This window comes from Glycine soja, chromosome 19 (genome assembly GCF_004193775.1).
Source record: "Glycine soja cultivar W05 chromosome 19, ASM419377v2, whole genome shotgun sequence".
NCBI lineage: Eukaryota > Viridiplantae > Streptophyta > Magnoliopsida > Fabales > Fabaceae > Glycine > Glycine soja.
Genome location: NC_041020.1, coordinates 38,564,788 through 38,578,027, shown reverse-complemented (window position 1 = coordinate 38,578,027; position 13,240 = coordinate 38,564,788). Strand labels below are relative to the sequence as shown.

The following is a 13,240-nucleotide window of genomic DNA, read 5'->3' as shown; positions in this document are numbered from 1 at the left end:
TAATGATTAATTTTTAATAATTATTTTCAAAATTCATTTTAAAATTACATATAATAAAGTAATGGTATAATTTTTTAGATTAATGATAATTGAAAATTAAAATAAATTTATATACACGATTTTAATATGCTTAAAATAAGGAGAGAACAAATTATTCTAGGAGTAATTATTTATAAAATGACTCTCCTTTTAATAACACTTTATAAATATTAAATTTCATTAATTCAATTATTAAACTTTAAAATTTTATTGAATGGATTAAGTTTACAAGTTTTATAAAATTTTAAAACATATTTATACTTCATCAAATAAAATTAATTTAATGTGTAACATATTTTATAAATGTATTAAATATTGACTGTAAAAATATACAATTACAAATTTTGATTTGTTTAAAATCTGATGGGTATGACGGTTAACTTAACATCAAAGTATTCAATAATTGGATTAATAATATTTAATATATACAAATTATTCAAAAACTAAATACTCTTCGATAACTTGATATTTTCTCATAAAAAAACAATTAACCGTGTAATTTAAAGACATTGTTTTTAATGTATCTATAAATATATGATACAAAGGTGTTAAATATCTAACAATTAAAAAAATTATAAGAATTAAATAAAAATAATTAAAATAAGAATATAAAAATTTAATTAAATTTAATATTTTACTTTTGTGATTTTATCATGTATTTATGAATTTTAATTTAAAATATAAAATTGAAATACTTTTATTTTCATCCAAAATATAAAAATTTTATAAAAAAATAGATAAAAATAATCTTCTTAAGTCATTTTAATTAATAAAATTATAAAATAGTATACTTTTTACAATATTTTTAAAAAAAATTTCTTAGCTCACGTTTTCTTTCTGTTGTAATCGGTATCCATATCCGTATTATATGTTGTTTTAGAAATATTAAAAAAATAATAAAAATAAAGAACGCGGGCAAGGGAGAGAATCCCACACGTCAAATTAATTCAACGGCGCACGATTCAAGTGAGTATTACTACTATTATTTTAGATAAGGTTTTATTTTCATTTTAAAAGAGAATATAACATTTTATTTGATTCTAAAACTAAAAAGATTTTATTTGATTATTACAACCTTTTACACGCAAGATTTTTTTTTTTTCTTTTCTGAAGGGCATGGTAAACCATTACTCAAAAGGTCCGTTTGAAAGGAATGAAAATAGAATAAAAGAAAATTGAGAGGAATGAAATACAAACAATTTTTTTTTTAAAAAAAATCTTTCACTTTTTTTCTCCAATTTAAATCTCAATTTTTTTCCCTCTCACATTTTCTTTACTCTCTGCCAAACATATGGGAAAAGATTAATAACCACGAGGGAAGTAAATACAAGCAACATCCCCCAACAAGGGCAACGATTAAAAAAGCATGAACATAATTAAAAATTATAATTTTTGTTATGCTATTATTAATTTAAAATGTCACTTTTTAACTAATCGTAGTTCATATTAAAATTAATTACAAATCTTGAATTTATTAAAAAATCTAAAAATTATAAAACTATTTCTAAACTTATTTATTACTATCAAATTTAATACTTTTTCAACAACAGTGGGATACAAATATGAATGTTTAAAATTGACTTCTACACATAAACTTTCCAAACTTTTTAATGTTAATGTTTAATTTTTTTTAATATGTATCAATTTTTTTTTTAGAAGAATATGCATTAATGTTGAACATTAATAATAAATATAAAAGAGAGAATAAAAAATATTTTTAATAGCTTAACATAATAAGTCTTTTTATTAAAAATATAATTATTACGATTACAAGAAAAAATAAATTAGTTATTATTATTTTTTAAAATTCTAAAAAATACTCATTTTGTTTCATAATAAGGGCATGGCTGTGGAGGGCCAATCAGGCCTTTGCCTTAGGCCCCCAAGGGTTTATATTTTATATTTTTAATATTTTTTGTCAATTTAAATTATTAAATGATAATATTTTAAAGATATTATCTATTATTTGCAATCATTTTTTATTTATAAAATAGCATAATAGGAAGTTATGATTGTAATGGTTATCCTAAATCATTTAAGTAAAATTTTAATTTTATTTCAAAAAGTTAAAAAAAATATTTTATATCTATTTTAGATACAACCTCTCCTTTATCTAAAAGAATATATTGAAATTAGTATATTTAAATTTAATGAGTCTATGGTTGATATATAAAAAAGATATTTTAACAAAAAAAATATTGATTATAAGATTATACATTTAGTTTTAATTTAGAATCAATTTGAAATTTAAATAATATTTAAAATACAAAATCACAATTTATTTTAAAAAAATTAACAAAGTGTATAAAATTAAAATTTAAAGTAAATTTAATTTTAAATCTCATAATCTCTAGACATAACCCTAACCCTAAATAAGTGTCATTCTGTAAAAAATATATTAGGACAATACTTATTATATGATAGAGGATGTCATCATTAAATCATTTAATATAAGGATTACTTTTCTAATATGCAAGGCAGTAACACAAATAAGTTATTTGAGTGTAAATAATAATTAATTAATTATTAAATAGTGTATAGCAGGATAAATATAGAGTATCAAACATAAATAAATATGAAAGAGAGAATAACAAATATTTGTATCCGATAGCTGTTGAAAAAGTATAAATTTGGTACTTCCTCCTTCCCGTTCTAATTATAATTCTAGGTTATTTTATACAAAATAAGAAACCTTAATAAATAGATAAAAAATAATATTAATTTTAAAAAATTAACATTATCATTATTAATTTATTTTTAGTTTTTTTATCCATATTATTAATATTATAAGAGATATAAATACAAAAATAGTAATTAATGTTATATTGAAAAATTAAAATAACAATTATTTTAGATAATTTTTTTACACGGTGATTATTTTAATATAAAAAATAATTTTAGAGTAATTAATGTTATAAGTAATTTTTGAAATAAATATAGAGTTTGGAAAATATTTAATTTTTCACAGATTTTATAAAAATATTTTATATAAATAAAAAAGAAGTTTAAATTCTTTTGATCGAATTTGTTATTGTTATTGTAGATAATATTTGACTTAATGATAAAAAAATATATTTTACTTTATTATATTTCTGTATTGGAGTAGAACTTTAAAGTAGTTGAGAAAAAGAATAAAAATCTGTAATGTAATTTATGGTTTTAGACTTATAGTTGGAGGAGAGGATTTATGGCCCATTTTTCAACAAACAATAATTACTTTTAAACGTTATTCATAGTTTGTTTAACTTTGTTTTTTTTTAAAAAAATAAACAGAAGATTAAAACTATAAAATTTGATTAAAAAATTATTTTGAACATGTAATAAGTTTTTTTTTTATCAAGAAACAAGTACACATAGTTAGCAATCATAAACTATGTCCCTATCACTTTTTAAATGATCTTTTTTTATAAAAGTCAATAAATCTTTTTTTATAAAAGTCAATAATTTTTTTTTTATAAAAGTCAATAAATTTATTATGGGTGTGTGGTTGGGATACTCATGTCTATGATCTATTTTTTCAAAAAAAAAAATCAGTTTTAATTTAAAAAACTTTTTAAAAAAGTAATCATTAAATTATTTAATGTCAAGTTTACTTTTCTAATATGCAAGAAACTGTCATAAATAAGTTATTTGAGTGTAAATATTAATTAATCAATTGAGTATAAATAGTATATATTAATTAATTAATGAATGAAAATATGTATTAATATTAAATATCAATAAATATCAAAGAGAGAATAATAAACATTTTCTTCTTCGGTCAACAGAAAAAGTAAACTAGACAAAAATGAAGTTTTGAGTATATCATTAATTTATACTTTAAAAATCTATTAAATATAGAGTTGAATATTTTTCATGAAAATATTTAATTATGTTTAACGTTTCACAGACTTTATAAAAAGTATAAATTTAAATTGAAGATAGATTTTAAAAAATATTTAATGTTTAACATGTTTTTATAAAGTATTATATAAACACAAGAAAATTTAAACCTTACTTTTAAAAGGAAATGGACATAGTAATATTAAATAAAGCTTAATGATAAAAACTGGTAAAAAAAAATAAAATCACATCACCATAATGAACATTTCAATTTTAATTAAATATATGAAAAAATGCTTGTAATGTTATAGTACTACTTATAAGAATTGTTACATTGAAATGTCAAAATATAATTAATGTTTTTCAGTTAAAAATGTTAGTATGTTTTTAAATTATTAATAACTGATTTTTTTAATATTGATATAGAATATTTATTGGTTTTATTAATAATTTCGTAAAAAAAATATGACTAATCACATTTAATAAAATCTTCTTTCTCAATCAGATCTTTATCATATGTTAGTTTAAATTTAAAATCTTATTTAATAATGATATTTTTTATTAATAAGTGTGAGTTTGGTTTTAAAAATATATTATAAATCTTACTTGAAATCTGATTTTGTTAACTAAGATTTTATCATCTACCAACTCAAACTGAAAACTTTATTTAATACTAATATTTTTTTACCTTAAGTGTGTATTTGGTTGTATGAAAAAAATAAAATAAAAAAGCATTTAAATTAAAATAAAAAGATGTGATATTCATAAGTAATTTTAAAAATTTATCTTTCTTTTTTTTTTTTTTACAATCACACATGCTAAAAGAGGGAGTGAGTTTGAGAAATTGAGAACTCATAGTCATAGTCTCATACCCTACCCTGAGTGGCGGGCCCCACTTAACTGGCTCTCTCAGAACCGCTTCCTCGGTCCTATCTATATCGTGCCACATTCACCACCTACTTACTACTTTTTATTAGTTCATGCTCCACTCTTTTCATCTTTATCATTTTCTTATCAATAATAAATAAATCCCAAATTATTAAACAAATAATCATAATATAGCCAAAGATAAAGAGAGAGGAGAGAGAGTGCACAGAAACGCAAACACTCACTTCTCTTTTTCTACGTTTTTCATCCCAACTTTTCTTTTCCCTCAACCATTGCTTCTGTTTGATCAAAGTCAAAACACACCCAAAAAGACCACCATTCGCAACCTCTTCTCTCCCTTTCAACACAACACAAGTGGTTTTTCGCTTGCTCAAACAAGAACCAGTTCCTTAAACACGCGGTATTTGTCTGTCTCCTCGGTGCAACATTACGTACCCACACTGCAATAGCTAGAAAGAAAGAAACATTCAGATTCTTTTGATTATTTCCCGGGTTTCCAATTTTTCGTTTTACAACAACCGAAGAAAATGGTCTTTCTTTTCTTTTTTCCCCTGAGGTTTTGGTCTGTAACTCCAGAATCTTGAAACAACATCCCAACAACGCAAAAACACGACGATGTTGTTTCTTGTCATTTATTAACATACGCGTTTTTGTGTGTGTGTGTGTGTGTGTTGGTTCATGTTTCTGTTGTTGTTGTTGTTTATCGAATCCACTTCCGTTTTGCCGCACATTAATCCAATCGAATTTTGCCAAATCGGGGACATCCCGCATGAAAAATCTTAGTAAATTAAAAAACTTCAATGATTGATTGTCGAAAATCTTGTTACCCTTTTGACCCCTCCATCATTGCTGTGTTCAGGGGATCGAGGAAAAAACAAACAGCATCATCCCAGTGACGACGATGACATTAATGAGAATCGGAATTTGAGTTTGTTGGAATTTGGTTTTCAGAATTTTGGATCTGCAAGATGAAGTCTTGGTCACTGGACGAGTGGAGGAAGTACTTTGGGTCAGCGAATTCGGATATATTTGAGATAATTGAGCACGCCATAATTGTGGCGGCTTCGGATTGCCCAAAGGAGTTTAGAGTAAGGAGGGATGGGATTGCAGAGAGGTTGTTTTCTTGCAGGTTGACTCGGTGTGTGGGGTGTGACCGTGTTGAGTTGGCTGTGGGTGCAGATAGTAAAGAGAAGCATGATAGTGATGGTGATGATGATAATGATAAGAGTGGGTATGAAAGAGATGGGGTTGAGTTTGAAGGTGCAGGGGCAAGCAAAGAGAGCAAGGTCAATGGGGATGGAGGGAGGGATGTGAATCTTGGTGATAGCAATTATAGCTTTGGGGAGGCTGAGGCATTGAGTGATGAGATGGAAGAAGAGTCTCGGTATGTTGCGGAGATTTTGAGGATCAGGGATGTTCTGCTTAACCCTGAAGATGAGGTGTGTTGCTTGCAATTTACTCTCATCCTGATCTCTCTTGAGTCTTGACTTTTCTTTTCTTTGCTTCTTTGTTCTTTGTGTTGCAATTTACTTGAATGTTTTGATGAGTGTTTTTGGAAGGATGGGTTTTACAGGTACAAAGAAATGTGGTTTTTGTTGGAAGGCATTTTGGTTGTTGTTTGAAGATTTCAGTTGTTTGTGTGCTATGGTTCTTGGTTATGCTGATGCTGCTTTGTTTTGTGTTGCAACAGTCTGAGGCTGTGTTATTTGATTCATTGAGGCGGCTTCAGTTGATGGAACTCACCGTGGACTGTTTAAAGGTTTGAATTGAATTGAATTGAATCTTTCTTTGTTAATTGTTACTCATTCTATGAGTCTACCATTTTTATTATGCATTTGAGCAATTTGTTCTTTGCTTTATTTTTTTTCAGTGTCCTTTTTATTAGCTAGTCCTCTAATTCTCGGAATTTAATTTTGCCAGGCAACTGAGATTGGCAAGGCTGTCAATCCTCTCCGAAAGCATGGATCAAAAGATATTCGTCAACTTTCAAGGACTCTTATCGAGTATGAAAGTTTTTCCTTGAAGCTTGTTTGTCATCTATGTATCATTTGTTGAATGATTTGTTTTATAGAAAGTAGGTATGCCTGTTTATCTCTGGCTACATGGATCAAAGAAATGGCATCTAATTGGTTTCTTTGATTCCAATTAGTGGTCTGCTATTCTTATTGTGTGTGTGTGAGAGAGAGAAAGAGAGAGAGAATGAAGATCAATATAATTCCCTTTTGTTGTGATGAACCATCTGTGGTTTACTGTCATGGTATTGTTGAAGATCAACCATCTTCAACTAATTAACTGATGCCTTAATTTCCATTAGCAGGGTTATATGAGTTGTTAGATGTAGTTTGTCTTAATTTGTTTCTTAGTTCATCTTACATGTGATTTTTTTTTTAGCTTCAATAAAGGTCTTTGGATAGGTGAATAGTCAATATTAAGGTTCCATGCAAATCATACTTATGCAAGCACATTTCATCTACTGAAGTTGGCTATTATTGTTATGATTCGTATTAGTGTACATGTTGAGATGGGGAATCTATTTAATTTGTTCACTTATGTGCTGAACAACTTTGCATTCTAAACTTTTCCACCTGACTTTGCTGCAGTGGCTGGAAAGAAATGGTGGATGAGTGGGTCAAGGCCACTACTACCACAGCTATCACAGGTAGAAATTTTTATCTGCCTTCGTGTGGTTACAATCAGAATCATCTTGCTGTTTTTTAGTCCATTTTTTGAATTATTTCACGTTTGAAAATGGCTTTATTAAATGTTTTGTAGGTTCAGAAGAAGGTACACCGGATTCAGTGAATCCATCTGTTGTAGATGATGATGAAGAAGAAGGACTTCCATCACCTCCCTTGGATGAAGGGGCTTTCTTTGTCACTCAGGCTGGTTCAATGGAACTGTCACAGGTATTTGCTCTTCCTTTACCCCTTTCTCTTGTTGCAAGCTTTGATATTTAGAGACTGACTTTTAGTTCTCTCTGTTGTATGTCACATCTACGTAAAGTTCTTTGATGGCATGGACGACGACGGAAGTAAGTCGAATTCACAATCTCTTATCCTTGGTCTTGCTTTTGCTGTACGGTTCTGTAGTTGATCCCCCTCCTCTTAGATTGATGATTGTGAATGGGGAATTATTTTTCAGATCCTCGACCAACTGGGCCATTCAGCAAGAACCGTGAGAATGGCAGAAAGCCGGTTTTCGACAGCCATGTTGTAGAGAAGAGGAAGTCGCAGGCTTCCCATGACACAGCCATCATTGACCGGGATGTTAAGAGTCAGCAGCAAGCAAAGAAAAATGAGGCTGTTGTGCCTGAGAGGCCAAATAAACCAGTAACAGCTGATTCCGGGCCTGGCAGACCCCCAAAATCAAATATGCAGAGAAAAAGTAATATGGAGCCAAAGATGCAGCAAAAAATGGAGAACAATTCAATCACAAGGAGGCCTCCAACCGGTCAGCTAGATGTAAGAAAAAAAATCCTTTTGATGCATTAAACTTGTAGATTTCAGTTCTCTCTAACCTTGATTTTTTCTCTTGTCTATCAGAAATCCAAGCGTTCAGATGACTCGGCAGTCCACGTGAAGCTAGAAGCCACCAAGAGGAAACTTCAGGAGAGCTATCAACAAGCTGAAAACGGTTTGTTTTTTCTTTTCCAAAATCTATGGTTATATTCTTTGTCATATTTGATTTTTGGATTGCCTATCATGTCTAGTAGTCTCTACATTTTCATAGAATCTTGTATTCCAGTGTTAGATTCCATACCTTAAATGTTCAATTTGGTTTATGAACTTTTGGAAATTAGAGCTTGGGACACTAAATTACAACACATGATGATTGTTTTTGTGCACATTAGTTGCCAATTAATTTTGATGAAACTGACCTCTAATTTTTACATGCAGCCAAGAGGCAGAGGACAATACAAGTTATGGAAATAAACGATCTTCCCAAGCAAGGTTTGCACCGAAACACACATTTCAAACCTGGATATCACAATAGGCATTGGGCTAATGGTCGAAGATAAAGCTATTATTCTATGGTGGACCTGCAGATTTAACAGCATTTCCAAGCTGTTTGTTCTTTGGATTGAAGATTGGTCCCCTTGACTATAGAAAATAACAAAATCCATTCACCATTTGGACTGCATAGAATTATTCCAATAGAGAGGGAAGTAAACCTTTAAACACTGTTTATTTCCCAGTTTATAGGAGTTAAGTAAATAGGAATTTTGTTCATCCTAGATTGGATTTAGAAGAGGATCCTAGCTTGGCACCTCTACTTTTGACTTGCTTCCATAATGATGGTCTATAGAAATCTCAATTGTTTCTGATCACATTTTTCTTGCACATATGACATACTAGGGTCTCATATACAAGTTAGTATATATACCCTTTGGAAGTGCTTTGTCACAACCTCAATGGGCTTTAAACTTGTAGATGTGATTATGTTAGCAGGTGTATGAGAATTTTAATATGAAATAACATTAAATCATTTTTTAAGCCTTTTACTTTTAGCATACAATTTTTAATATTTATTAGCATGAACTTCAGCATATGATTAAATAAGTGGTTTTGGATAGAATTATTTTTACTGCACTAGTATTTGCTGACTATTAAGTTAATTTTTGTAAATACAATTCCGACAAAATATGGTTTCAGTTTTAGAGTTAAAAGAAAATCTGACTCGGCATGTGGAGAGAATATGTAATATCTGACTTTGGATTCGTATCTTGGATGCCTTATATTATTTTAACATATGATTTTCAATTTCTAACCATATTTTCATACATCCTAATTACTAATCCTTTGGGTTGATGGGGTGGTGTAAAATCTTATCGTGTTCATATGATTGAAAACGATTTATATAACAAAAAAAAATGTGTTTGATTTTGTCCGTGTTCTAGTGTTTACATTCATGATCTTTGAACAAGACCTGAAAAAATACATCCTAATTACTTAAAAGTTAGTCCAAGTCAAATCGGACCTTCTGTTCTTGTTTGATTCCGGTGTGGGTTTGGTTTGATAGAAGAAAATAGAATAGCATATAAGAATAAGAGGGTGAAGATGACCCTTGATGGATGGCATTGGACAAATTGCTCAGGCAAGGTTCAAGGTTAAATATTCCACAATGATTATGACCATGGCTAAGAGAGAGAGAAGGTGTAAAAGGTAGGGAGGATTATTTGTGTTGTCGGCTTGACTTTCTTTGTTCTTTGTTTTGTTGTAGTAACCAATCCTATTCAGTATTCACTCATTCATGCTTGTGCGATTTCCGTGTATCACAAAACTCAACACCGCTCTTAGATGCTTATGCCACACAACAATACCCTAGCTGTCCATTTTGACCCCTTCTCTTTCTCTTTCTCACCATCTTATGGCGAATATTCTCTGCATTTTTTACGCTAAATTTTCTGTCACGCCGCCTCATCCACTGCATGCATAAAATAGTTTCCTAATTGACCGTTTTCCTATTTTTGTAGTATTTTAACATCATAAATCACAGTGAGAAAAATTATTCCCTCTCTTGGATTTATTAAAAGCTGTGTATTTATGTAGATACTAGTTATTTGTGATTTCGTTTGCAATGCACCACGGTTTTTATCATAATTTTTATTTCAATCGAGTTAATGTTGTGTTTTGTTCTAAAAGTAGAAAGTGTGTTCTGAAAATGATAGTTTAACCTAGGTAAAATCCCCCCCACCACATTTTGTTTAAAATTTTATTCCCCTTAAAAAATATTAGAATCAAATATAATTTTAGAGAGATTCGTAAGTTTTTTTATTTTATTAAATAAAGGCTTCTAGGTAAAGATAATTGGAAGAGCTTTTTTTTTTTTTTTATAAACACCTTTAGCCTTTTCTCTTACTTAAGGTGTGGGATTTTTTTTTTTTTACATAAGTTGTTTGATAACTTATTTTTAATTAAAAAAATGTTCTAAAAGAGAGCTAGGAAAGAGAGGAGGCAGACAGGGTTAGCAAAGAGAAGGGAGATAAAGAAAAAAGAGAGCAAGAGAGTAGAGGAGAGAGTGCGATTTTTAAAAGTTTTTTCATCCAACTTTTTTTAATTTTTTTTCTTTTCTTTTTTTTTTTAATTTTTTTAAAGAATTTTGTTTAACTTCATTTCTTCTTTTAAGGTGAGTAGAAGTAAAAAAAAAGTCATGCTACCGTAGTCTCTCCTTCAAAGACCACATTTATATCAAACAATGAATTTACAAGGCTCGACCTTACCAAGCAACTAAATTCTGCTTAGATAAGTTTCTCTATCATTATTTATATACAGAGGAGGGATCATATTATATATATATATATATATATATATATGAGGGAAAATTATAAATTTTTTCTATTAGTTAACATTAATTTTTGAATAAGTTAAACAAGAGAGCTTACCATTAACTAAAGCATGCATTAACTTTAGCTTAAAAGAATTTTATTCTATTTTTCTTTTATTGTTCTCTTATAACTTTTAATAGAGAAATTTATTAAATAGGGTTTAGGTACGATATATATGACAAAGAAAATGTAGAGTTTCAAGTCAAAAGATAAGGTGCATGTATATTGAAAATTTGAATTTTATCACTAAAATTTAGGTGGCTTGAATGCAAAGTAAAATATTGTATTTTACTATATGAACCTTAGTTCAATGGATGCATTGGATGTTGTTTTTGTTTCAACTTTCAAGAGAATTTATTTATAATAGTTGGTGTCAATCTTTACTATAAATAGATAAGAGAATTAGTGGAGAAACACAAAACACATGTAGAGAGTGTGTGTGAGAAGAGAGGTTGTGAAACAAAGTCACTTCGTTGAGAGAAAAGTGACTTTGTGTGAGAGTGTTATCATTTCTTGTAATCATTGAGTGGGATACTCGGTTTTGTAGAGTGATACACTATTTGGGGTGGATTACAATCTTATAATCATTTTTGTGATAGTAAAATACTTTTTGAGACGGTTTCATGGACGTAGGTAAGATGTGTCGAACCACTTTAAATTCTTGTGTTTGTTATTATTTTTTCTACAGTGTAATCTTTTTTGTGTTCTTACAATCCTTTATGGGGGTGGGTAATTATATTTGTGGGAGCGTTGATTACCCAACAGTGATATCAGATCTATGGTTGGGAACACACAAAGCTTTGAGATACTGTTGTTTGACGGCAAAATAAATTTTATGATTTGGCAGAGTACTATTCAAGACCTTTCGGTGCAACAAGGTCTTAATCAAGCGTTAGAAGATGAAAGGCCGAATTCTGTAAATGAAATCGAGTGGACTAAGATCCAAAGGAGGGCTATGAGCATAATTCGATTAGCCCTTACTCCCGAGATAAAGCACAACATCTTGAAGCAGACAACACCGAAGGCCTTGTGGGAAAAGCTCAAGAATATCTATGCATCAAAGTCGCTAACCAATCACCTTTGTTTGAAGATGGAGTTGTATCAACTCAAAATGGAGATGGGAGGAGATCTTCATGACCACATCAACAATTTCAATCAGCTAGTAAATCAATTATTGAATGCAGATGTTGAACACTCTGATGAGGAGCAGGCGCTATTGTTGTTGATCTCACTACCAAGGTTCTTTAAAACTTTGGTTCAAACGTTGCTTGTGGGAAGATCAACTTTGAATTTGGATGAGGTGATCGCCACTCTTAGAGAAAATGAGAGAATGATGAAAACTAAAATTGTTGATGATGAACACAATGCAATAACTATGGTGGAATCTGAGCGAGGGAGAAATCATTCAAGGAAACATGATGGGCCAACAAGAAGATCAAAATTGCAATCACATCCGTAACGAGATATGAGTAACATACAATGTTACTATTGCGGTGAGAATGGTCATGTGCAAGTGAGGTGCAAACAAATGAAGGAGAACTTGAAAAAATTAAGAGATATGAGCAAAGATGTTGCTAACTCCCAAGCTAATGTAGTAAAAAGTGTTGAAGATGAAGATTATGTGTTTTTTTGCAACAAATGATGCGGTTGCTAAAATAAAATGGGTGATGGATTCTGCTGCCTCAAAGCACATTTGTAGAGATCGAGAGATGTTTGATACTTTGAAAACTAATGGAGAATTCAGCCGTTTTAAGTTAAGAAATAGTGGAAAAATGAAGGTTGAAGGCATAGGAAGTGTGAGGATGAAGCTCCATGATGGTGTTATTCGAATTTTCTCATATGTGAGATTTGTACCTTTTGTTGTTGTCAATATGATTTCTATGGGGGAGATGACATCACAAGGGTACAAGTATGTTGGTTCAAAGTGAGGATGCAAGGTGTACAAGGGGAGACACTTGGTATTGCGAGGACAGAAAAATAAAGGTAACATTTGCTATTTGGTTGGACAAGCCTTGAAGAGGAACCATGATAACAAAGTGAAGAAGAAAGCGAGGTTTTCTAATGTTGTGGAAGTGTTGGGAGATATTTCCGTTGGAGGTGAAGTTTGTTCACTTTCAAATTGATTGAAGGATAATTCTCTTTTGGCTTGAGGGGGAGAATTGTAGA

The 13,240-nt window shown here is 29.8% G+C and overlaps 1 protein-coding gene across 2 annotated transcripts; it reads left to right on the top strand.

Moving 5' to 3' along the window:
• The first annotated feature begins 4,921 nt into the window (after window positions 1-4,921).
• On the top strand, window positions 4,922-9,250 carry LOC114400508 (probable mediator of RNA polymerase II transcription subunit 26b). 2 transcript variants are annotated; one of them, XM_028362982.1, is made up of 10 exons: window positions 4,922-5,149; window positions 5,609-6,188; window positions 6,440-6,508; window positions 6,670-6,752; window positions 7,350-7,408; window positions 7,522-7,655; window positions 7,753-7,780; window positions 7,891-8,210; window positions 8,292-8,382; window positions 8,646-9,250. In XM_028362982.1, the coding sequence occupies exons 2-10, from the start codon at window positions 5,718-5,720 to the stop codon at window positions 8,765-8,767; spliced, it is 1,377 nt and encodes a 458-aa protein (XP_028218783.1). In that variant the 5' UTR covers window positions 4,922-5,149; window positions 5,609-5,717; the 3' UTR covers window positions 8,768-9,250. The 2 variants fall into 2 exon arrangements, with proteins under 2 accessions (XP_028218783.1, XP_028218784.1); XM_028362983.1 differs by having other exon boundaries at window positions 4,922-5,531; window positions 8,646-9,242.
• Window positions 9,251-13,240: the final 3,990 nt, after the last annotated feature.

Coding starts and splice junctions, on each gene's coding strand:
- LOC114400508 (XM_028362982.1), top strand. CDS start 5,718: ATGAAGTCTTGGTCACTGGACGAGTGGAGGAAGTACTTTGGGTCAGCG. Junction 6,753..7,349: donor CTTTCAAGGACTCTTATCGA/GTATGAAAGTTT, acceptor ACTTTGCTGCAG/TGGCTGGAAAGAAATGGTGG. Junction 8,383..8,645: donor CTATCAACAAGCTGAAAACG/GTTTGTTTTTTC, acceptor TTTTACATGCAG/CCAAGAGGCAGAGGACAATA.